We start from the raw sequence: 25,687 nt of genomic DNA, 5'->3' as shown, positions 1-25,687 counted from the left end.
TAGAACATTAGGTGAGATTTTGTCTTGTTCACACAGGCATGCAGTGGGCTCTCAAATTCTTAGTGAAGTAACAATCTTCTGTCCTCACAAAGTTTACATCTGGTGAAAGATGACAAAGCAAAGACCTTGAGCTCAAAAGATCTGGTTATCTGGTCTAAAGTCTGTTGTTTACTGTGCTAATTTCACACTATAGTACTTAACATACTAGCATGTCTTATGTACCAATGAGGGCTTCCTCAGTGGCTGAAATGGTAAAGAATCTGCCTATAATGCAGGAGACCCAGCTTCGATCCCTGGCTTGGGAAGGTTCCTTGGAGAAGGGAGTGGCAACTCACTCCAGTCCTCCTGCCTGGAGAATTCCACAGAGAGAAGAGCCCGACAGGCTACAATCCATGGGGTCGCAAAGTGTCGAACATGACTAAGCAACTAACATTTTCAATTTCTGTACCAAATATTATATGAAACTCTGAAAATATCTTCTTAATTTTTTAAGTTTCTATGAGCTACATATAAATGCTATATCTTAGTCACTTACTCAGGATCCTAAAGATGATCCTAGGGGGAGTTTAGATTCAATCTCTGGTGGATCATACTTCTGGTCTACACCTTTAAACAATAAGCTATGCCGTGTACTGTCTCTACATATCTTACCTGTAAAATGAAGGAATTGACTAGAATGACCTCTGATGCTTCAATTCTACCTCCTATCACAGGAAAAAAATGCTGTCACTTGTACTGCTTAAAATTTCATTTCTGTATTAAATCACAAGAACTCATTTGCCCAAATACAATTCACTGAAGACAACTGACCACAGGCCCATGCAGAACCAGGCACATACAGAGACCACACGCCATGTTATTTGATGAGGCATCAAAGGAGACATTTATCGTACTACTTCATCACCCATATTAGCCACATTATGAATGCTTTCCTTCTAAAGATTATAAATTTAAATAAGAACTAGAGGTGACAGGTTCACAACCTGAAAAAGCCAAATACTTCAGTAAAACACAATCATCCTGGCTCTTCATCTTTCACCAGGAAAATCAGCTGCCTGACTTATGCAGAAAGAACCAAACAAACTCCTTGCCTCAAGTTTCCATTAACTCCTAACTGTACAGGATGGAGTGCCTCCGATGGACCCCTCTTAAAGTTTGACAGCTCTAAGAAAATTCTCTGGGATCCTCCAGCTCAATTCTGGAATAGCACAAGACCTAAGAACAGGTATACAAGTTCAGAGATGCAGTAAAGTGACATCACTTCTTTCTTCTACCGCAATATAAATTAGGAATAGCCCATATGTTCACCCTATCAAGATCCCACTGGCTCTCACTGCCGATGCTATCTAGCATATCCACAACTGTAGGCAGACATTTTACACACACACACACACATACACATCTTTCTTCTCAGCCTTGTGGTTCTTGATTATATATGGGGTGGATATCATCCATTATGATAATGATGCATTTATTTCACTGCACCTTCTCAGAGATATGGGCTCCAGGCCTGCAGGCTCCTCCTCTCAGCTCCTAGGTTCGGGTTACTTAGAATTCCTTCCTTTCAGTCATCTAGCCCTAAGGTGGTACCTGTTTCCTATGTACTACTTGAGAGTTCTGTTCATTTCCCCTTTTCAGTCCTTCAGTATTTGCCTAATCCATTAATTTCTGATATTAGATTTTCTGTTAAAATAATGGATGTAGTTGTTCTTTTCTGAACTGGACCATGGCTGATACATCATTGGATGGCCATTTATCCCAGCTTCCTTACATTACACAAAATCACCCCTTATCACTAAAAACAACAGAGAATGCAACACCAATTCTTCCCTGGAACATGTTATTAATAAAACACCCTTGTGTCCCTCAAAGGAAGCTCCTCTTAATGTCTTATTTTAACTTATCCACTTGAGATAGCTTATCTTCTTCTCTTGTCAATGTAGACTAAAAATATTCCATGTGACCTAAAGTATCTATGTATAAAGATATATTTCTAATGTATAAAACAATGGAGGAAAAAGCTGTCCATGGGAACTTTAACCTATTAATTTAATAAAAGACTTTATATAAGCATGGGCTTCCCTGGTGGCTCAGACGGTAAAGCGTCTGCCTGCAATGTGGGAGACCCAGGTTCGATTCCTGGGTCGGGAAGATCCCCTGGAGAGGGAAATAGCAATCCACTCCAGCACTCTTGCCTGGAAAAATCCCATGGATGGAGGAGCCTGATAGGCTACAGTCTATAGGGTCGCAAAGAGTCGGACATGACTGAGCGACTTCACTTTCACTTTCCTTCTATAATATATTAAAAAATATATAGCTGTATATAACTGTATATTAAACAGTTCAGTCACACAACCGTGTATGACTCTTTGCGATCCTATGGACTACAGCATACCAGGCTTCCCTCTCCTTCAACATTTACCGGACCTTGCTCAAACTCATGTCCATCGAGTCAGTGAAGCCACTCACCCCTCTCATCCTCTGTTTTCCCCTTATCCTACCTTCAATCTTTACCAGCAGCAGGGTCTTTTCCAATGAGTCAGCTCTTCACATCAAGTGGACAAAGTATTGGAGCTTCAGCTTCAGCATCAGTCCCTCCAATGAATACTCAGGCTGGATTTCCTTTAGGATTCACTGGTTTGATCTCCTTGCAGCCCAAGAGACTCTCAAGAGTCTTCTCCAACACCACAGTTCAAACGCAATCAATTCTTCAGTGCACAGCCTTCTTTATGGTCCAACTCTCACATCCATACATGATTATTAGAAAAACCATAGCTTTGACTATATGGGCTTTTGTAGGCAAAGTAATGGCTCTGCTTTTTAATATGCTGTCTGGGTTTCTCATCACTTTTCTTCCCAGGAACAAGGCTCTTTTAATTTCATGGCTGCAGTCAAAATCTGCAGTGATTTTGGGGCCCCCAAAAATAAAGTCTGTCACTGTTTCCACTGTTTCCCCATGTATTTGGCCATGAAGTGATGAGACCATTTGCCATGATCTTCATGTTTTGAATGTTGAGCTTTAAGCCAACTTTTTCACTCTCCTCTTTCCCCTTCATCAAGAGGCTCTTTAGCTCCTGTTTGCTTTCTGCCCTAAGGGTGGTGTCATCTGCATATCTGAGATTATTGATATTTCTCCCTGCAATCTTGATTCCAGCTTGTGCTTCATCCAGCCTGGCATTTCACATGATGTACTCTGCATATAAGTTAAATAAGAAGGGTGACAATATATAGCCTTAATATACTCCTTTCCCAATTTGGAACGAGACCATTGTTCCATGTCCAGTTCTAATTGTAGCTTCTTGACTCACATACAGGTTTTGCAGGAGGCAGGTAAGGTGATCCATATTCCCAACTCCTTTAAGAATTTTCCACAGCTTGCTGTGATCCACATGGTCAAAGGCTTCAGTGTAGTCTATGAAGCAGATGTTTTTCTGGAACTATCTTGCTTTTTCTATGATCCAACAGATGTGGGCAATTTGATCTCTGGTTCCTCGGCCTTTTCTAAATCCAGCTCTACATTCTGAAGTCCACGGTTCACATACTGTTGAAGCCTGGCTTGGAGAATTTTGAGCATTACTTTGCTAGCGTGTGAGATGAGTGCAATTGTGTAGTAGTTTGAGCATTACTTGGCATTGCGCTTCTTTGGAACTGGAATGAAAACTGACCTTTTCCAGTCCTGTGGCCACTGCTGAGTTTTCCCAATTTGTTGGCATATTGAGTGTATCACTTTCAAAGCATCATCTTTTAGGATTTGAAATAGCTCAGCTGGAATTCCATCACCTCCACTAGCTTTGTTCATAGTGATGCTTCCTAACACCCGCTTGACTTCACATTTCAGGATGTCTGTCTCTAGGTGAGTGATCACACCATCATGGTTATCTTGGTCATGAAGATCTTTTTTATATAGTTCTTCTGTGTATTATTGCCACCTCTTCTTAATATCTTCTGCTTCTATTAGGTCCATACTATTTCTGTCCTTTATTGTGCCCATTTTTGCATGAAATGGTCCCTTGGTATCTCTAATTTTCTTGAAGAGATCTCTAATCTTTCCCATTCTATTGTTTTCCTCTATTTCTTTGCATTGTTCACTTAGGAAGCCTTTCTAATCTCTCCTTGCTGTTCTTTGGAACTCTTCCTTCAGATGGGTATATCTTTCCTTTTCTCTTATGCCTTTAGCTTCCCTTCTTTTCTCAGCTATTTGTAAGGCCTCCTCAGGCAACCATTTTGCCATTTCTTCTTCTTGGGGATGGTTTTGATCACCACCTCCTATACAGTGTTACAAACCTCCGTCCATAGTTCTTCAGACGCTCTGTCTATCAGATCTAATCCCTTGAATCTATTTGTCACTTCCACTGTATAATCGTAAGGGATTTGATTTAGGTCATACCTGAATGGTCTAGTAGTTTTCCCTACTTTCTTCAATTTAAGTCTGAATTTGGCAATAAGGAGTTCATGATCTGAGCCACAGTCAGCTTCCAGTCTTGTTTTTGCTGACTATAGAGCTTCTCCATCTTTGGCTGCAAAGAATATAATCAACCTGATTTATTTATTGACCATCTGGTGATGTCCATGTGTACAGTCGTCTCTTCTGTTGTCAGAAGAGGGTGTTTGCTATGACCAGTGTGTTCTCTTGTGAAAACTGTTAGCCTTTGCCCTGCTTCATTTTGTACTCCAATGACAAAGTTGCCTGTTACTCCAGGTATCTCTTGACTTCCTATTTTTGCATTCCAGTCCCCTATGATGAAAAGGACATCATTTTTTCTGGTGTTAGATCTAGAAGGTCTTGTAGGTCTTCCTACAACCATTCAACTTCAGCTTCTTCGGCATTAGTGGTGGGGGCATAGACTTGGATTACTGTGATATTGAATTGTATGCTTGGAAATTAACCAAGATTATTCTGTCATTTTTGAGATTGCACCCAAGTACTGCATTTTGGACTCTTTTGTTGATTATGAGGGGTACTCCATTTCTTCTAAGGAATTCTTACCTACAGTAGTAGATATAATGATCATCTGAATTAAATTCACCCATTCCAGTCCATTTTAGTTCACTGATTCCTAAAATGTCAATGTTCATTCATGCCATCTCCTGTTTGACTACTTCCAATTTACCTTGATTCCTGGACCTAACACTCCAGGTTCCTATGCAATAGTGTTCTTTACAGCATGGACTTTACTTTCACCACCAGACACATTCACAACCGGGCATTGTTTCTGCTTTGGCTCTATTTCTTCATTCCTGCTGGGGCTATTTACAGTATAGACAGTTATATTATATACATATATATAGTTCACATAATATATATCATTTCAAAGGCTTATATACATACTTACATGTTACAAGTTACAGATAAGTACACAAATCCTATAAAATTTATTTATCCTTGTTAATAAACTAAAATTTATAAAATCTCTTGCTTTTTAGGGGTTTCCCTGATGACTCAGCTGCCTGCAGTGTGGGAGACCTGGGTTCGATCCCTGGGTTGAGAAGATCCTCTCGCTTTTTAAAGTTTCTCCTTTCTTCACATTTGATTGTGTTTATATGGATTCTCCTCATAATTATATGTATGTGTCAGCTCCCTAAAAGCATAAACATAAATGTATGTACATATATGTGTGCATGGATCATAGAATGCCTAGCATTGTACCTTGCCCTGTAAATGCTATGCTAGATTGAATTACAATCACAAATATACTGAGATTTCAGGCTGCATCTTGTTCACCTGTGACTCCCTAGTAGCTAGCACGATATCATGTTGGAAACAGAAAACATCAGTTGATTTTTTTGACAGCACTAGAAACATAAAGAAGCTCTTAAAAATACAATCAGAAAATGTAAAAAGAATTTTATTTAGAAAGACATCTATTTTGTCATATAAAGTATATATGGAGCTTACAGAAAAGGGATTTAAGAGGAAAGGCTAGAATCAAAAATATAAAGAGTACACATATGCCAAGTAGTTTAAGGGCTGCAAAAAGGAGATCCTCTTCATTTTTCACACTGCACTTCTCTACCCCCCACAAACAAGTTCTACCATAAATGATGTCTTTCTTTGTCTTAAGGTATTGACCCAATTAAAAAAAAAAAACCTCTGATGATTATGATACTTTTAATCAGTTGATCATCTCTTTTGCTAAAAGCAAACTTAGATTTATGTCAGTGGGTTTGGGGGACACTGCCTGGTAGGAGCCATCTGGAAGTTGTGGGGACATTCTGGGTTGTTACCATTATCGGCATTCAGTGCTGAAGGGATGCCACACAATAAAAAATTATCCAAGATGATTTTCAAGTGTCTCACCAGAGGTTCATGTAGGTAAAAACCTGCTAATAATCATCTGAGTTTAGAACCTAAGTCAATTTTATTTTCATAATTCTTATTTATACTTAATTATCTAGAATAAAATGAGAGTGAAAATCAAGTAAATTATCATTTTGATAGAAATACTATGAAGTGTTGTCCACCATTTCATGAAATCCTATCACTGAAAGCAAACAACTAGATATCTGAGTCGCCAGTACAACAAATACAATTCTAAATCATCAGAATTCTAACTAATTTCACATTTAGGTCCAAGCTTATCTACTTCATTATGTCTTTTAGTGTAGGTGTGCTTGAATAATTTCATATTTAAATGCAATTTGTTTTATTATAAATTGTTTTCATTTTCCTTGTACTTTAGTTATAAAATTGTATCAAATTTTTAAAATTATATCCATAGGTAGACAATACTGTTCGTGAATTTTGTTTGAGAATAATAAAGAAGTTAATAAAAAGTAGGGCTATGAAATGCAGGTTTAGATGGAGATGGAGGGCAGGACAAGAGAAGCAAAAGAATATCTGGTGGGAACACGACACTGAGAAGAAAGACCAGATGTGGGGGATTGGTCCTTTCAACAAGCCACCGAGAGTACGGGGTTACTTGGTGAATGCTTAAAGATGAAATGTCTTTGTTTAATCCTTTTTTCCTAGGCAAAAATGTCATACCAGTGTTTCCCATAGCTTGAAGGTGCTGGCCAGATGCATGGAAGGAAAAGAGAAACTGGAGTAAGAGACACCCACATTCAAACCCTGATTCTGTCTCCTATAATTCATGTAAACTTGAGCAAATAACTTCACTTCTCTGAATGTCTGTTTCTACATTTGTAAAATGGAGGTAATAGAAAAAGGCCTTACAGTTTGGCTCTGCTGAGTCTTAGAGCCTGTCACCATCTCTTCCATACCATGGGCCTTTAACAGATGTTAACTCCATGACTCAGCCACAAAAAAGAATGAAACAATGCCATTTGCAACAACATGCATGCAACTAGCGATTATCATACCAAGTGAAGTAAGTGAGAAAGAGAAAGACAAGTACCATATGTATTACATGTGGAATCTAAACTATGACACATATGAACCTATCTATGAAACAGAGACAGAATCAGGGACATATAGAATAGACTTGTGGTTGCCAAGTGGGAGGAAGGTGGGAGAGAGGCGGACTGGGAGTTCGGGATTAGCAGATGCAAACCGGTATGTACAGAATGGATAAATAAAAAATGCCCTGCTGTATAGCACAGTGAACTATATTCAGTATCCTGTGATAACCATAATAGAAAATAATATGAAAAATAATGTACAAAGATATATATAACTGAGTCACTTTGCTGTAGAGCACTAATTAATATAACCCAGTAATTTAACTATACTTCAATAAAAAATAAATTTAAAAATTAAAAATCTAAAAAAACCCCAAAGGTTAATTCCTACCCACCTGCTCCTAGATGTTACATAATTTCTAGTGCTTCTTGAAAGAGAGAAAAGTCCAGATGATAATATGATTAGTTATCTACAGCTTTCCAGGTGGTACAGTGGTAAAGAATCCACCTGCCAATGTAGGAGATTTAAGAGACACTGGTTCAATCCCTCGGACAGGAAGAGCCACTGGAGCAGGAAATAACAACTTGTTTCAGTATTCTTGCCTGGAAAATTCCATGGAAAGAGGAGCCTGGTGGGCTACAGTCCATGGGGTCACAGAGTCAGACACCACTGAGAGATTGAGCACACACACACATAACAAATTACTAGCAACTTAAAAGCTTAAAATAACATACATATATTATTATCTCAGTTTCTGTGCTTCAGGAATCTGAATATGGCTGGAGTGGGTCTTTTGTTTCAGGGTCTCTCACAAGCTTGCAATCAAAGTGTCAGTGAGAGCTAGTCTCATCTGAATGTTCAGCTGTGGAAGCATATACTTCAGATCTTACATAGCTCTTGGTAGAATTCACTTTCCAGACAGTTGACAGACTGAGGACTCAGTTCTTCACTGTTTTTTTGGCAGAGTCCCTTCTCTGTTACTTGCAACATGGGCCTATCCAAAATTGCAGCGTTCTTTGTCCAAGATACAAACCAAGAAGACAATTAAGAGAGTCTGCAAGCAGGACAACAGTGAAACCTTTTGTAACTTAATGATAGATGTGACATTTTATCACCTTTATCATGGTTAGAAGCAAGTCCCTACATCCAGTCTATACTCAAGGAGTGGCTACTACCCAAGGGCATGAATTCCAGGAGATGGGAATGATCAAGGCCCATCTTAGATTCTGCCTGTCACAATAATGTATAGATAATTGTACAGAAATTGCTTCTATGTACGTGAGGAAATTACTTGGGCCAAATATGTAAGAAAATATACTTTCAACACCCAATCGATGTACTCCAACTTTTAAAATATTTAATTCATTGATTAATCGCATATGTTTTGTGCCTGACAGATTCCTAACAAAACTGGCATAAAACTTGCATATATGCCAAGAATATTCAAATCATGAATAAACACTCTCTTAATATATAACCCAAGGCAACAAGAAATAGCTATGCTGAAAATTTTCTAAACTGACAGCCAAACCACTTCAAATTGCTGCGTTGTTCAAGGTGATTTCAAATAGAAATCATAGGTCTGAGTATCTGAACCCTGGCAATCTTCACCTTCAATAAACTCTCAATGGAACGTAAATATAAATGCTTAACAGATCAACTATTACATGCTCTTTCTTAATTCCCACATCCAGAATTGAAAATCTAGGTACCATTAAAAAAATGAGTTACCTTATAAACTCTAGTGGCCTCATGAAATTAAAAGACGCTTACTCCTTGGAAGGAAAGTTATGACCAACCTAGATAGCATATTCAAAAGCAGAGATATTACTTTGCCGACAAAGGTCCGTCTAGTCAAGGCTATGGTTTTTCCAGTGGTCATGTATGGCTGTGAGAGGTGGACTGTGAAGAAGGCTGAGCACCGAAGAATTGATGCTTTTGAACTGTGGTGCTGGAGAAGACTCTTTAGAGTCCCTTGGACTGCAAAGAGATCCAACCAGTCCATTCTAAAGGAGATCAGCCCTGGGTGTTCTTCGGAAGGACTGATGCTGAGGCTGAAACTCCAGTACTTTGGCCACCTCGTGTGAAGAGTTGACTCAATGGAAAAGACTCATGCTGGGAGGAATTGGGGACAGGAGGAGAAGGGGACGACAGAGGATGAGATGGCTGGACGGCATCACTGACTCGATGGACATGAGTTTGGGTGAACTCCAGGAGTTCACCGGAGGCCTGGTGTGCTGTGATTCATGGGGTGGCAAGGAGTCAGACATGACTGAGCAACTGAACTGAACTGAACTGAAAACTAATACAAAGGATCACAATGATAATCACAGTTTAGTAGTTTATCTTTTAAGGAGAAAAATAAATATACACAATGGAGGATTACTCAGCCATTAAAAAGAATACATTTGAATCAGTTCTAATGAGGTAGATGAAACTGGAGCCTATTATACAGAGTGAAGTAAGCCAGAAAGAAAAACACCAATACAGTATACTAACACATATATATGGAATTTAGAAAGATGGTAACGATAACCCTGTATGCGAGACAGCAAAAGAGATACAGATGTATAGAACAGTCTTTTGGACTCTGAGGGAGAGGAAGAGGGTGGGATGATTCGGGAGAATGGCTTTGAAACATGTATAATATCATATAAGAAATGAATTGCCAGTCCAGGTTCGATGCAGGATACAGGATGCTTGGGCCTGGTGCACTGGGATGACCCAGAGGGATGGTACAGGGAAGGAGGTGGGAGGGGGATTCAGGATGGGGAACACCCATGGCAGATTCATGTTGATGTATGGCAAAACCAATACAATATTGTAAAGTAATTAGCCTCCAATTAAAATAACTAAATTTAAATTTTTAAAAAATAATAATTAAAAAAAATAAATTTTCTTAGAATTAACTGTTGCTGGTGGCCATACTTCCAAAATCTTCTCCCTTACTTTGGAATCATGCCAGCCAAAGAACACCATTTCTGTGATACCTTTGGAAACATCACTGTTATTTGAAACTTATCCCCAAACCACCTTTATTTAGGAGACTAAGTCCTAGGTATCACTCAGTCTACATGTTCCTTTTCTGAGTAGATGGGACCCATGTGTATTCCATGAGTCTCTCCCTAACCCAACCAGACCTGACACCAGGTGGACCAACCAGACTCTCCTTCTTTCCAAGGAACCTAAAAATGGGGTAGAGAAACACTACCCAGTAGACTCACAGCACAGAAGTTCTGAGTACATGTTTAGGGCTAGGGAAGAAAGTCATGTTGAGACCACAGATATCATGATGGTTGGTTAATTTTATGGGTCAACCTAATTTGGCCATGGGGTGAACAGATATTTGGTCAAACACTATTCTGGGTATGTGTGAGAAGTATTTCTAAATGAGATTAAAATCTGAAATAGCAGACTGAGTTAAGGAGACTACCCTCCCCAATGTGGGTGGGCCTATTCCAATCAGTTGAAGGTATACACAGAACAAAAAAATGAATCCTCCTGCAACCAAGGAAGAACTTTTCTTGCCTGACAGCTTTTAGCTGGGACCTTGGTATCTTGCCATCTTTGGACTCAAACTGAAACATTTACTCTGAATTTCGAGGCTGCCTGTTTTTGAACTGGACTTACACCATAGGCGTTCCTGGTTCTCAGGCCTTCTTACGTGGACTAGAACTAAACCATCAGCCCTCCTGGGTACTCAGCTTGCCAACTGCAGATTTTGGTACATCTCTGCCTACCTAATAGCAAAATGCCTTATAATAAATTGTGTGTGTATCTGTGTCTGTGTGTGTGTGCTTAGTTGCTCAGTCGTGTCCAACTCTTTTTGAGCTTTTCTGACCCTCAGTCCTGACCCCAGGACTGTAGCCTGCCAGGATCCTTTGTCCATGGGGATTCTCCAGGCAAGAATACTGGAGTGGGTTGCCATGCCCTCCTCCAGGGGATCATCCCAACCCAGGGATCAAACCCAGGTCCCCCATGCTGCAAGAGGATTCTTTACCACCTGAGCCACCAGGAAAGCCCATGAATACTGAAGTGGGTAGCCCATCCCTTCTCCAGGGGATCTTCCTGATCCAGGTATTGAAGCATGGTCTCCTGCATTGTAAGCTGATTCTTTCACCAGCTGAGCTACCAAGGAAGCCTGTAGTTCTATTTTTCTGGAGAACCCTGACTAATACAGACACCAAAAAAATAATACAGAAAAGCAATCTTCAGGAGAAGAATGAAGTAATGTTCAAAAAGAAAACACAGAGATAAAAGATCACATTGCCTAGAGAAGGAGTATGGAGAAGTAGCTGTTCTTATAGCCTTCAGAAGATCTGATAGTTCATCTTCTTCTGAAGTGAAGTGAAGTGAAAGTCACTCAGTCGTGTCCGACTCCCTGTGACCCCTTGGAATGTACCCGCCAGGCCCCTCTGTCCATGGGATTTTCCAGGCAAGAACACTGGAGTGGGTTGCCATTTCATATTCTTCTGGGGTGCCATGAAACACCCTTGGTTCCTTACAATAAATTCCTTTTTACGTGAGCTAGCACAGTGGATTTCAGCTACCTGAAACCAATAAGAGGCCTCAATAAGATACTTGGTGAATAACTGCACTTGCCAGAAATCCCTGGTCTCCAGCTTGGCCCCCATAACCTGACTCGTCCCAGTAGAACATAATAGGATGGTTAAGACCCAAGGCACTAGGTTCAGACACTACCTAAATTCAATTCCCAGGTTTGTCACATACTAGCCATGTGATGGCTGCTAAATTACCTCTTCAAACCTTAAATCTTAATGACACATAGGGTTGTTACAAGGATTAAAAAGAAACTGAACTCCAGGGCCATCATGTTAGGCCTTCTGGATTGTTCTCCAATTGAATGGCCCAGCAGCTCTGCTCAGTGCAGAAGCTACCCCAGAGTAAGGGTTCAGGAAAATTAGCCATTATTGCATCTTTCTTTTTTATATCACATTGCCTACCTGATTGCCACCAAAACTACTATCTTAATCAAGTAAGGAGGGGCACTTTTAACACAAATTAACATAAGCACTTGCAAAATTTACTTGATAGTGGTTTTCTGTTTCATTTCACTGTTCTTTTCAAAATAAATATATACTAGATATTACACTACTCATAGTAGAAATTATGATAGGTATGTCTTTCAGGAAGCTGTACTTAATTGCCAAGAACCTAGTCTGTTAGGGCAAACTCTGTGCCAAAAAAAGCAGAACAGCATCCTATACAAGTACTTAGGGCTGTGAAGTCAGTGAGGCAGGGGCTAAAATATCCATACGTTCTTGGTCAAGTTTCTTAATCTTTCTAAGCCTCTCTTTCCTCGTGTTTTCAATGGGGCTACTCCACAGAGCTGGGAAGGATTAAAGTAAAATACATAAAGCTAAGCATAGTTATACAAAATGCTAAATAATTGATAGCTCACTTATTTTCAATTCTGTAACAACTAGAAACTAATATATTCTACATAATATACTGATAATCACTCAATAGCCCCAAGAAAGAACTTTGAAAAAATAACTTAAAACGGGGCTAATCCTGTCAAGTAGGTTGAACTACTTTACATTAAAGCAGTTGAGTAAGATGCTGAGTCTTCTAAACACAATGAGACTTCCCCCTAACTGTATAGTGACACTGCCTTCATTCCAGTTCATCCAGGGTAGTCGGGCATAATTATTAATAGGGTTCCATTTCAAATGGCAACCCACTCCAGTACTCTTGCCTGGAGAATCCCATGAAGGGAGGAGCCTGGTAGGCTACAGTCCATGGGGTTGCAAAGAGTCGGACACGACTGAGCGACTTCACCTCACCTCACCTCACCTCACCTCACTTTTGAAAGTGTTCTGGTTTGGATAATAAATTATATGATTACTCTATCTAGAGTAAAATCTTTAGATGGAAGACAAGTTTAAACGCTGTTATTTCATCTCAAGGTTTGGTTATTGTGTATTAATTTTTTCTCTCTAGCTCTGAGGCAAACTGTGAAGACAGAATTTAGGGTTCTCAGCCACACAACACGTAGCTTTTCAAACTGCCTAGACTTGGAATTTATGACTAAGCTAATGTCCATTATCTCAAAGGAAAAATCCATGAATGAATTGGTATTGAGGTGCGCCCATCCCATTCAGCAACGAGTGCTGTGGATTATGGAGATTCATGTGCTGTGCTGTGCTTAGTCAGGTCCGGCTCTTTGTGACCCCCATGGACTGTAGCCCACCAGGCTCCTCTGTCCATGGGGATTTTCCAGGCAGGAATCCTGGGGTGGGCTGCCATGCCCACCTCCAGGGGATCTTCCCAACCCAGGGATCAAACCCAGGTCTCTGAACTGCAAGTAGATTCTTTACTGTCTGAGCCACCAGTTCAGTTCAGTCCAGTCGCTCAGTCGTGTCTGACTCTTTGCAACCCCATGAATCGCAGCACGCCAGGCCTCCCTGTTCATCACCATCTCCCGGAGTTCACTCAGACTCACATCCATCGAGTCCGTGATGCCATCCAGCCATCTCATCCTGGGTCGTCCCCTTCTCCTCCTGCCCCTAGTCCCTCCCAGCATCAGAGTCTTTTCCAATGAGTCAACTCTTCTCATGAGGGAAACCCCAAAATACTGGAGTAGGTAGCCTATCCCTTTTCCAGGGGATCTTCTCGACCCAGGAATCAAACTGGAGTCTCCTGCATTACAGGCAGATTCTTTACCAGCTGAGCTACCAGGGAAGCCCCAGTGGAGATCCATGCTGCCCTTATAATAAGGAAAGGACAGTACTTTACATGTCCCTGGAAGTTGACGGCATAAAATGTATTCTCATATTTAACATCAAATTTAAGTCTCAGGAGCAAGCATCTTTTCTATTCCACAATTTCATGTGTGCCTGAGATTTCCAAACAAGTGGGTAACCACTTGGGAAACCCATGCGTGCAGCTCACAAGTTGTCTGATGCTCACTTCTTCCTACCCATAATCCCCAGTTCCTGCCTTCCTCAGTTCTTGACTTGTGCTTTCCATCCACTCCCAACGACTTGATAATGAGGTTTTTGACCTTCTTCTCCCATTCTGAACCCTGCCCTTCACCTCCATCCCACTCTCAGGCCATGACGCCCAAGTTTGCTTATCATCTGCATGAAACCAAAGCCAAAGATGAGGGGTGTTTTGGACACACTCCTACTCAAAGACATGTTGCCAGGTCTGCCCTTTACCTAGACCCAGCCCATTTGGAAAGGAGCATAAGACATCACCCCCATTTTACAGATGAGGAAACTGAAGCAAGGAGGTCTAGTGGCTTGCCCAATGTCACACACCAGCAAAGCATGAACGAGAGAGATGTGGGGCTTCTGAATTGTGCCCATGCACTTTCTCTTATATCTACACTCACGCTCAGTCACTAAGTCCTGCCTGAGTCTTTTGTGACCCATTGCAGTCCTCCAGGCTCCTCTGTCCATGGGATTTCCAGGCAAGAATATTGGAGTGGGTTGCCATTTCCTTCTCCATCTCTTATACTAAAGCTTGTCAAATTTCAATAAGCATAACTTACAAGGACCAAAACGAAAATGCTGGATTCCTTGTCCAAAGAGCAGGAAAACAGCATTTTCCTTTCTTCTCCCATCTTTTGACTTACCATGATATTTTTTATTTGCCATTTAACACTGTGCCACTTCCACACAGGGATACTGACAGAGTGAACACAGGCCTTCAAAGTGCCCAAAGCATCACTCGTGACTGAGCACATGGGGCATACGTATCTGACCTTGACCTCACCATACCAATGCTCAAGGTCCCTGCCGAGGGCACAGGGCAATAGTGGACCATGAGTGGGGCGGGGAGCCAGCGGTCATCCTGGCAAGGTGTGGAACTACCTACGTTTGAACTAAGACTTCAAGCCTGCTTCCCTCACAAGTTGCAGTGTCCCACCAGACTTCACTCACAAAATATAACTTCCAAGATAAAATTAGCAAGAATGTCAAGTCAGTCACCACAGAGCATTATACCCCAAGCACAGGGCACCCCTTTTGAGACAGGGCTTTGTGCAGTCACCTTTTAGCCAACCCTGTGCACATGAATCATCTAGGGATCTTATTAAAATGCAAGATCCAACTCAGTAGATCTGGGGGAGTCTTGAGACTGGGCATTTCTAACCACCTCCCAGAAGATGCTTACGCTGTTGGCCTCAGAGTATCCTTGACTAACAAGATCCTCTTCCACAAGTCTCATTTTTTAACTTGTTTATTATGTCAGGTCCAATTACAGAACTTCTATTTCTTTCATTATTCAAATAATGCAGCCATGAAAACAGGTATTAAATACAAGTCACCACCCATTGTATCCTTAAAACATGACACGTTAGAAGGAGCAGATCTGTTCATGTATTTATGATATCCTCTGGCCTGGGTTTAAAGACTTCATGCTTGTACATATACTGATGTCACTCGGGTACCCATCATGTAAAGGCTGCCTGATGTCTCCTGGGTAGACAATGCCCCCACTGCTCAGAAGGACTTGTTGTTGAAAACTGTCATGTACAATTTTCTAAAGCAGGAGCAAGGGCCCATAGCCTCAGCTCATGGATAGAAATGACCACTGAACAGTTTTGAGTTTATAAAGGCATACTATTTCAGAAATAGCAGTAACCTTTGATTCTAATGGACAAAATGGGCAAGATTTCTCGGCACTCTTCTAACAGGAGCTCCCAGACTGCAGAGTGCTGTTCAGTGTTAATCCATGCAGCACATGAAAAATGAGATCTCTAGGAAAATGAGCCTCAGTCTCTTCATCCCTAAAATCGGACCAGTTACACTTACCTTACCCTATGAGATGATGCCTTTGATCAAATCATACGAAATGGTCACTATGAAAGGTTATGAACTACAAAGTACCATACAAATCCAAAGTTATTGTAGTTTAGGGACTTCCTTGGTAGTCCAGTGGTTAAGACTCCATGCTCCCGATGCAAGGGGCTCAGGTTTGATTCCTGGTCAGGGAACTAGACCTCACATGCCACAACGAAAGATCTCTCATGTAGCAACAAAAATCCCGCACACTGCCACTAAAACCCAGTACAGATAAATTAAAAAAGAAAAAAAAAAGTGGTTGCTATTCAACAGCTTTAGAAAATGATGTGGGTAACTAACAAATGTAACATTTCAACTTCATGTCCCATAGCATTTGAGGCATATGTAGAGGGCAGGGGTGTTAAATGGAATATTCTTTTAAAGGTAGAATGTTATGAGACTGACAAACCACTTTTACAACTGGAACAAATCGTGTCTGCCATTCAGTAATACTTGGAAATCCATCATCAATTTGACTCATATCCAGCATCAATAAATCACACAAAGTGAACCCTGTGCAGCCCAAAGAGTAAACAAAACTAAACACTGTGTTTCACCTGCCTTTTTGGCAAGACAAAATGAAAATTCTGGTCACTTCAACTGAAATAAAGGCTTTGGTCTCTGACTGGTTTGGTTATTTTTGGAATCTTTTATGGAATATTAACTTTAATTGCTCTAATTCTGCAGGAAGCCACACTGGAAGTGCAAGGAAATATAACTGATTAAAAAGCAGAAGTGAGGGGGAAAAAATTAACCACATATTTTGCCCCAACTTTCTTAAGCTAATATATCAACTATAACTCTTCAAAAATGTGGGATCCCCAGTTGCTATTCTTGCCCCAATTCTAACATGACTACATTTAACATGCTTCACCCATTGATGTTAGCATGTCTTTTTATTGTCTGTTATTTCACCAGGGATCAACATAAGTGAAGCAATGATATAGGAAAGTAGCTTTTTAAATCAGTGGCAGACTTTAAAATTCCTGATATAGCAGTGAGAGAAAAATATGAAGCTTGTTGATCCACTAAGAAATTAAGCTCTAACCTAAGCTCCACATCATAACCAATTGAATTAGTAAACCATGGACAATAAAAATAAAACTTGATGTAGTATTTAAAATACACTAGTTTTTAGACCTCCCAGGCTCACACAACACATTTTCTTAGACAAGGTCTTTATAAGAGACACCAACCTTAAGTGACACAAAAGAAGTTTAAAGTTCCAATTAGTTTGGTGTCCTCTGTTGATATTATTTTGCTTTTTCTGACCAACAATAATGAATAACCCACAAGCACTAATGAATAACTAACTCCCTTTGTCTCCAAGGACAGCAGAGCCCAACAAGAAATGTCAGAGGCCCTGAAGTAAAATAAAAAACCTTTACAATGAAAATCTTTCCAATTATATAGTCCTAGGGCCACGGCGAACTGTCTTAAGTATTTAAATAGCTGTGTCAAACACACTTATAGTGAGGATCATAAAACCAATTTCCCAGATGCTTTGAAAAATGCATTTCTCCCAGTCTAATTACAGTCTGTAACTGTTAAGAAGAAAGCAGCGAGAAACACCACTATTGGGATTCTCTATTCACCAATTATAGGAGGGTCAGAAAGCTGCCAGCTGCAGAATGTCCTCCACACTTAGTGAAAAGATCAATATAAAAATTCTTATTTCAACACATTAAAATTTACATTTTTAATTACCGAAGCAATCATTTTTAAAACAAATTTATATATCTTAGAAATACAAAGCTAAATTTTTCTTAGTTGTAGTACACAGAAAATAAAAATATACCCATGTTCCTGAGAACCAGCGTTCTCACTGACAGCTTTGCAATGAGGAAGTGTGAGGAAGAACTCTGTAATGTTATATTTTAACTGGAACTCATTACCTTGTTCTGGTGTATTTCCTCACTCTGTCCATAGAAAGGACCTAGAAGCAATGATATCCCAGAGCCAATAAGAATACCTTCTCATCCAATTTCCCAAATATTATTTCCCATTAAAAGGAACCTTAACTTTTGGGGAAAATGGTTGATTCCAGGTCTGGGGCAGGGAAGTACAAGCGATAATAGAATATTTTGTGTCTCAAAGTAAGGAAGAACTTAATGGGAACATGTCAAAAGGACATAAGAACTGACCTGAAGGGGCTTCCATTGGTCAAATCTGGGACAGTTTGACCATCAGAAAAAATAGTGATGGAAATGGGTTATAGCACAGTGAATTTTTTAAAAGAATAAATGAATCTGCAATGACACTAAAAGAGAAGGGAGAGAAGTTCTCCTTTCCAGAAGACCAGCTAATAAATATAGAAGGAATGACAAAATCAGAAAGTAACCTTTATGCAATCAGCAACATAATAACTGATTCAGACAAAGATCATCAATAGATCCTATGAAAGGTTATTAAAGATATTCACATATGATTATTTGTTAATTTTGAAAAGTGTCCTTTACAATATAGAGGTCTAGTGACACCACCTTAGACAGACAACCAAAAGCAGCATTACAAATACTGGGACAAATGACCATTTAGTGCTTCCTGATATAACACAATGGGTGGTGCACAAACCACCTATGTAGTATTCTTGCCAAAAATGTTTAATCTGACCCCGATTATGATAAAATGACTGGACTGATCAGGTTGTGAGACAAGACAGCTGACCTGAACTTTTAAAAAATATTAACACATTTTTGTCATGAAAAACACAAAAAAAGCCAGGGAGAGTAGGTCATTCTAGATTAAAGGACACCAAAGAAACATGACAACCAAATCTAACCCAAAGGCAGTGGATGGTCTTTCATTAGATCCTGCTGCTGAGTCGCTTCAGTCGTGTCCGACTCTGTGTGACCCCATAGACGGCAGCCCACCAGGCTCCCCCGTCCCTGGGATTCTCCAGGCAAGAACACTGGAGTGGGTTGCCATTTCCTTCTCCAATGCATGAAAATGAAAAGTGAAAGTGAAGTCGCTCAGTCGTGTCCGACCCTTAGCGACCCCATGGACTGCAGCCTTCCAGGCTCCTCGGTCCATGGATTTTCCAGGCAAGAGTACTGGAGTGGGGTGCCATTGCCTTCTCCGTTACTAGATCCTAGATTTTTTTTTTTAATGGCTACAAATAAGACTGGATTATGGGGGGGGGAGTAATACCTTATATTATAAATCATGATTAAGTAAAATAAAATACATAATCTGAATGTGAACTATATTTTAAGATATAACTGTTTATAAGTAATGCTGTTGTATCAAAGCTAAATTTCTTGGTCATGATTAATGTATTTTAGGTATATAGCATGAAAGAGACCTGCTTAGGAATTTGGGAGTAAAGGGTCACAAGGTCTGCAGCTTACTTCCAAGTATTTCAGCTTACTTTAGAGATAAAGATGGCAAACGCCAAAAAGTAAAATACAATAGGAGGTAATACAAATTGAAATGGAAAAAAAATTCAACTTTTAAAGAAAGATATTTAGGAATGAAGAATATGTTTTATTTAAGGGATTAGTTACCTACAAATGGAAGTAGTTGAATGCAGCTTCTGGAAAAGCCAGTGAAAGGAGGTAGATTCCAAGGGAGTAGAACCTTTTGTCTTTTCTAACAAAGACAGTTATGATCATGGGCCTGTCTTCCTCGAGCTTGTAACCATTAACAGCAGTCACCCACCCTTAACTTCTCTTTCTGTGGGAAAAATGAACTCCTATGACAGAGGTTCCCAGATGCGCTCAGTTCATGGAATTCTTAGTGTCGCAGTAAATTTTTCATGGTGCCCCTAGGCCAAAAGGAACATCTAACAGTTCTATTTATTAAGTAGTTAGGTGTCAATAACTTAATAGTATTTATGTAGTAATAACATTATCTGTTTGAAAAAATAACAAATTTTTAAAATCATTTTTATTTCATTTTTAAATAACCACAATTATTAATGGGATGTGCATTTCAATCATGCCTTCTACTACTTCTCAAATCTTGGAATCAGATTGAACATCACCACCTTCACTCCTATTCCACACTGATTTTCATTGAGCACTTGCTTTTGTTATTGTCGTAAAATATATGTAACATAAAATGTCCCATTTTAACCATTTTTAAGTGTACAGATTAGTGGTTTTAACTATATTCACACTGTTGTACAACCATCACCAACACCTATCTCCAGAACTTTTTCAACTTCCCAAACTGAAACCCTGTACCCATTAGTTAATAACTCCTCATTCTCTCCTTCCCTGGTCCACAGTAACCACCATTCTACTTTCTGTCTCTATGAATTTAATTATTGTAGGAATCTCATATAAGAAGAATCATACAATATTTGTCCTTCTTTATCAGGCATATTTCATTAGCATAATGTCTTAAAGGTTTATCCATATTACAGCATATGTCATATTTCCTTCCATTTGAAGACTGAATAATATTCCACTGTATAAATACGACTATATCTGCTCCAGTCCATAGGGTCACAAAGAGTCAGACACGACTGAGCGACTAAACTGAACTGATAGAGATGACACATTTTGTTTACCCATTCATCTACACTGATGGACACCTGGGTTATTTCTACCTTTAGCTATTGTGAAAAATGTTGCTCTGAACATGGATGTATAAACTACTTGCTTTTCTTAATCACAACTACCAATTATGTAGTTTCTCAAAGTTACGATATCATCAAAAAGAACATACCATAATCTAATGTTAAAACTGTGAACCTCCTCAAACTAGTGGTTTGCCTGCAGGGACATCACAGATCCCATGTTTCCTTCAAAATTTAAAACATCTCATAGCTCTCTCTGAGTCTCCTGTGGTACCCCAGCGCACCTGGCACACTATTCGGGAATCAATGTTAAATCCATGGCTATTTGAGTTTTCATAGGAACAGAACTCAATCCTTAAGTAACATAAACGTTACAATCAAATTTATATTTCTCCTGAGGCTCCAACTGGAAATTTTTGAGTCTTCAAGTCAGATGTTTGTCTGTATGACAATCCCTAAGTAACTTACTTATTCTATTGGCAATGTACAGAAAGATATACAAATACACCTCCTATTGGTTCTGTGTCTCTGAAAAACTCTAACACACCCACAGAGTCACAAGTTCTTTGGCACTTATCCTTCTGGATCATGACATTGTCAACAGTGCAAGGGAAAACAGTGGCAAAATCAGGGAGAGATGTCAGTCTCAAGCTTATCGCATCAACCCTGAGGTTAAATCCTTCCACAGACTGCCAGCACCCTCAAGATAGATCCAAACTCCTTAGTATGTCACTCATGACCCTTCACCTGGTCGCTGCTTATTCTTTTCCAGCCTCATCTCTTACCCAGGTCTCCACACCTCCCCTCAATGTGAAACCAGAAAGAAGTCTATGCAATGGACTACGGTCTCTCCCCTCCAGGTTTTGAGTGTGCTTTTCTCTCTACCCAGAGCAAATTCCAGATAGTCCCTGCCCCTTCACAGGCACGTGCATGCATGCACATGCACGCGCACACACACACTCATGCACACACACACACACACACACACACACACAGGACATACTTTTCTGTGGTTGTAAAGTTAGCCCCTCATTCTTTAGGCATCTGCCCAGATCCCCTACTCTTTTCCCAGATCCACCTTTCAAGCTCAGGCTGGGAACCCCTTCAAATGTTGCCCTATCACCCTGAGTGTATGTCTACCACAGCCTCAGCCATGCTTTATTTTAACTTCATTTACTTTTCTAAATTCTCAACTCGCTAAGGCCAGAACTATGTTTAATTGGCTGTCATATCCCTAAAATTCATTTAAGAAGGCCTTATCTCTCCTTGCTATTCTCTGGAATTTTGCTTTCAGTTGTGTGTCTTCCCCTTTCTCCCTTGCCTGTCACTTCTCTTCTTTTCTCATTTATTTGTGAAGCCTCCTCAGACAACCACTTTGCTTTCTTGTATTTCTTTTTCTCTGCGATGGTTTTGGTCACTGCCTCCTGTACAATGTCATGAACCTCCGTCCATAGTTCTTCAGACATTCTGTCTACCGGATCTAATTCCTTGAATCTGTTCATCACTTCCACTGTATAGTGATAAGTGATTTGATTTAGGTCATACCTGAATGGCCTAGCGGTTTTTCCTACTTTCTTCACTTTAAGTCTGGATTTTGCAATAATGAGTTCATGATCTAAGCCACAGTCATCTCTAAAGGAAATCAATCCCAAATATTCATTGGAAGGACTTATGCTGAAGCTGAAGCTACAATACTTTGACCACCAGGTGCAAAAAGCCAACTGATTAGAAAAGACCCTGATGCTGGGAAAGATTGAAGGCAAAAGGAGAAGGGGGTGGCAGAGGACGAGATGGTTACATAGCACCACCGACTCAATGGACATGAATTTGAGCAAACCCTGGGAGATAGCGGAGGACAGAGGAGCTTGGCATGCTGCAGTCCCTGGGGTCTCAAAGAGTTGGACACAACTTAGCGACTGAACAGCAACAAATCCCCAAAACAGTAGCTCACCCATAACATATGCTTAATAATTATTTGTAGAACAAATAACTCGATGAAGTTCAATCAGTTCCAGATCGCCATTTTCAGTTATTGGCTTAGTTTAGAAACTGTCAACCAAGATTTGAGAGGGACACAATCACCCACTCCTGGTAACATCCAGGCCACTAGTGGCATCCACCCTGTAAGGTGAGGGAGAATAATAGTTGTCCTCAACTCCTTACCCATGTCCCTGCATGCCCTAATCACACAGATCTAGAAAAGGCACTGCAAGCTTGGAAGCTAAGCAAGGACCCAGAAAATCAAAAAGAGGAGAATCAGGAAGCAGTGCTAATTTTTACATGAGTTCCATGATGAACTGCCCTGAGAGTTTGTTATTCCTTAAGTACCTGAAACATTTTTTATCAACTATGACTATAATTATAAACACACCTAGTCACTATCAAAGTAATATTCCCAAACTCTTTATTGCCTGACAAGGCTTAAGTTACTTATTTTTTTCTAGACTTTAATTCCTTTGTCATTTATTCAACAATAGCATACAACTCAGGAGTGTTGTGAGGAATAACTGAGATTATGTATTGGAAAGCACTTAACACAATGCCTAACACATGCTAAGTTATTATATAATAAATACAAATTTTTAATATTATCACCACTATTTCCTGCAAGTCAGGATTTCAAACACAAATATATATAAAAGCAAGCTACAGTTCACTAGTCAAGCATGAGCTGAAAAATTGTACTGGGCCTCAGCCCCTGTAAATACAAACACATGAGCTTGACATTAAGAAACTTAGCTTGCCATGTCAGGAACACAGCAACCTAACAATGACAGAGCTATTTTGGATGCAGCCCCCAGGGAAAATTTTCCTGTACTTACACTGGATATCAGTTAGCTCTGAGAAATAAGACAATTTAAAACAAACCTAGACCAAAATAAATAAGTAAAAAAGAAAAGAAAAAAAGTTACACATATGTTTAGGTTTTTTAGTCTATCCATTTATATCAACTTCTCCATACTCAGAAATACATAGACACTAAAACAACTTTTGGGTTACCTGCCTGATATAAATCATTATTCATCATAATTGGCTAAGTTATGAGCTAACCAGGTAAATAGCCACTTACAAGGCTGCTAGTAATTTTATTTGGGGGTATAAACACTTGGAGGAGGAAATGGAAATCCACTCCAGTATTCTTGCTTGGAAAATCCCATGGACAGAGGAGCCTGGCAGGCTACAGTCCATAGTGTTGGGAAGAGTAAGACATGACTGAGAACGCACACACATAAACACTGAGTATAGGCATTTAAAACGAAATGGTAAAAATACCCAGAGGAAAATATAATCATGCTCTTCTATATAACAAAGCTATGTTTTAAATAATACACATGCTCCTTTTTCTAGCCCCGATACACATATCATTAGCAATATAACCTCGTTAACTCAATATCAGTTTCTAGACAGAGCAAGTCATTCAAATCATTTGTTATTCTCTGACAATTATTCTTAATTCAAAATCTATGGTAAAAAAAAAAAAAAGCTATGGTAATTCAAAACCTACTGAATTGGAAGCATTCTCTCTGCACTCATCTCTCTCAAATTGGCAAGTTTTTCTAGTTCTCCACAAGCACAGACATACATCTTTTCAATATACTTTTCTAGCTGCTTGCTCTATTGTCACCAGCTATGTTATAAAGATTATAGGTTTTGCTCTAAGAATATCTTTTTATCATTTTTTGTACTTGTTCCTCATTTTATCGGCTATTAAAATTTCTCCACTTTAAATCCTTTTCCTTCCAAACATCACCTTTCTTCTAGCATCCAACTAACATAATGACAGCTGCAGTCAGCCGTCTCCTCCATGGCCTGCAGAATCTAGCTCCTGGTAAGACAAGATGGAGCTCTGTGCATCCAGGGGGCAAGGTCTTGCTAAACATGCCCTTGGTTTCCTCTATGACACTTATGCTACCTCCCTGTTTCCAATCTTTCCATCTCATCTTCAGCCCTGTTTCACACTCCATGAAACAGTACATCTACCACTGTGGTGCCCTCGTCCTCACACAAATGTACACATTCACATCCTTTCCTAGGAAGCTACATATCATTATGAGACTTTGACCCTGACACTGAATCATGTATTTTTCCATAGGATTTGCTTGCAGAGAAGAGACAAGGGAGAGAAAAACAACATTGTCCACTTTTAAAAGATCCCAGAAAGACAATCCTACCTTTCCCAGAATTTGGAGGAAAGGGGCTTCCAAACTCCGGCTGCTTTGGCTTTACCGTGTGTGGCCCTGACATGCCTCCAGCCTGGGTGACCTGGAAACGTGGCTTCCCACTGGTGAGCACTTGTCTGCTGGGGCTCAAGGCAGGCAGATGGATGGGGCTCTCATTCATGTTGCTCTGAGGAGCCATCCCTCCTCCTGAGGGCATCTTGAGATGGAGGCTGTTAGCAAGGCTTCCAATGGCAGAGCTTGTTGTGCTGCCACAGGATGAGGGGCCAGGAGTCCCCGAATGGGCTTGAATGGGAGGGATGTGTTGGCCACTGACCATCCCAAGCCCCTGTGGGGTTCCTGATGTCCGGTGGAGATTCATGCTGCATGACCTTCCATTCATTCTGAAAAAACCTGTAGCCAGGTTGGTCAAATATCCAATGACACTAATGATTCCTTTCAGGCAAAGTCCAATAAGTTATCCATGGTGTGGTTTATTAGCCTGTTTAAAAAAATAAATGCAGGCATTTTTAAAAGTAAAAAGGAAAATAAGTTACAATGAGCTTTCAACCTGTGTAGCATTCATATCAGGAAGCACTCAGCAAAACGGTCTTTTATGTAGAACATGGTTATCAAATACATGGTTCATTGGCAGGCACTCTCCCCTCCTGCATTCATGGTGGACATGGATTATGGATCACTGCATTGTTTTGTTTTGTTTGCCACTGAACTGTTCTCAATACAGTGCTCTTGGCAACTATAACCAATCTACTGGTGCCAGCTCACAAAATGAAACTTATTTTGCTCCATAGAGGATCTGTCTGTACTAGTT

The 25,687-nt window shown here is 40.0% G+C and overlaps 1 protein-coding gene across 1 annotated transcript in view; it reads right to left on the bottom strand.

The window, feature by feature from the left end:
• Positions 1-25,258, bottom strand: part of GLIS3 (GLIS family zinc finger 3) — a 477,578-nt gene extending 452,320 nt beyond the window's left edge. The window contains exon 1 of the mRNA XM_068974601.1: positions 24,871-25,258. Within this exon, the coding sequence (XP_068830702.1) occupies positions 24,871-25,258 (388 nt within the window). The remainder of the gene's footprint in view (positions 1-24,870) is intronic.
• Positions 25,259-25,687: the final 429 nt, after the last annotated feature.

This window comes from Capricornis sumatraensis, chromosome 6 (genome assembly GCF_032405125.1).
Source record: "Capricornis sumatraensis isolate serow.1 chromosome 6, serow.2, whole genome shotgun sequence".
Classification (NCBI taxonomy): Eukaryota; Metazoa; Chordata; class Mammalia; order Artiodactyla; family Bovidae; genus Capricornis; species Capricornis sumatraensis.
This window is presented reverse-complemented; position numbering and strand designations above follow the sequence as displayed.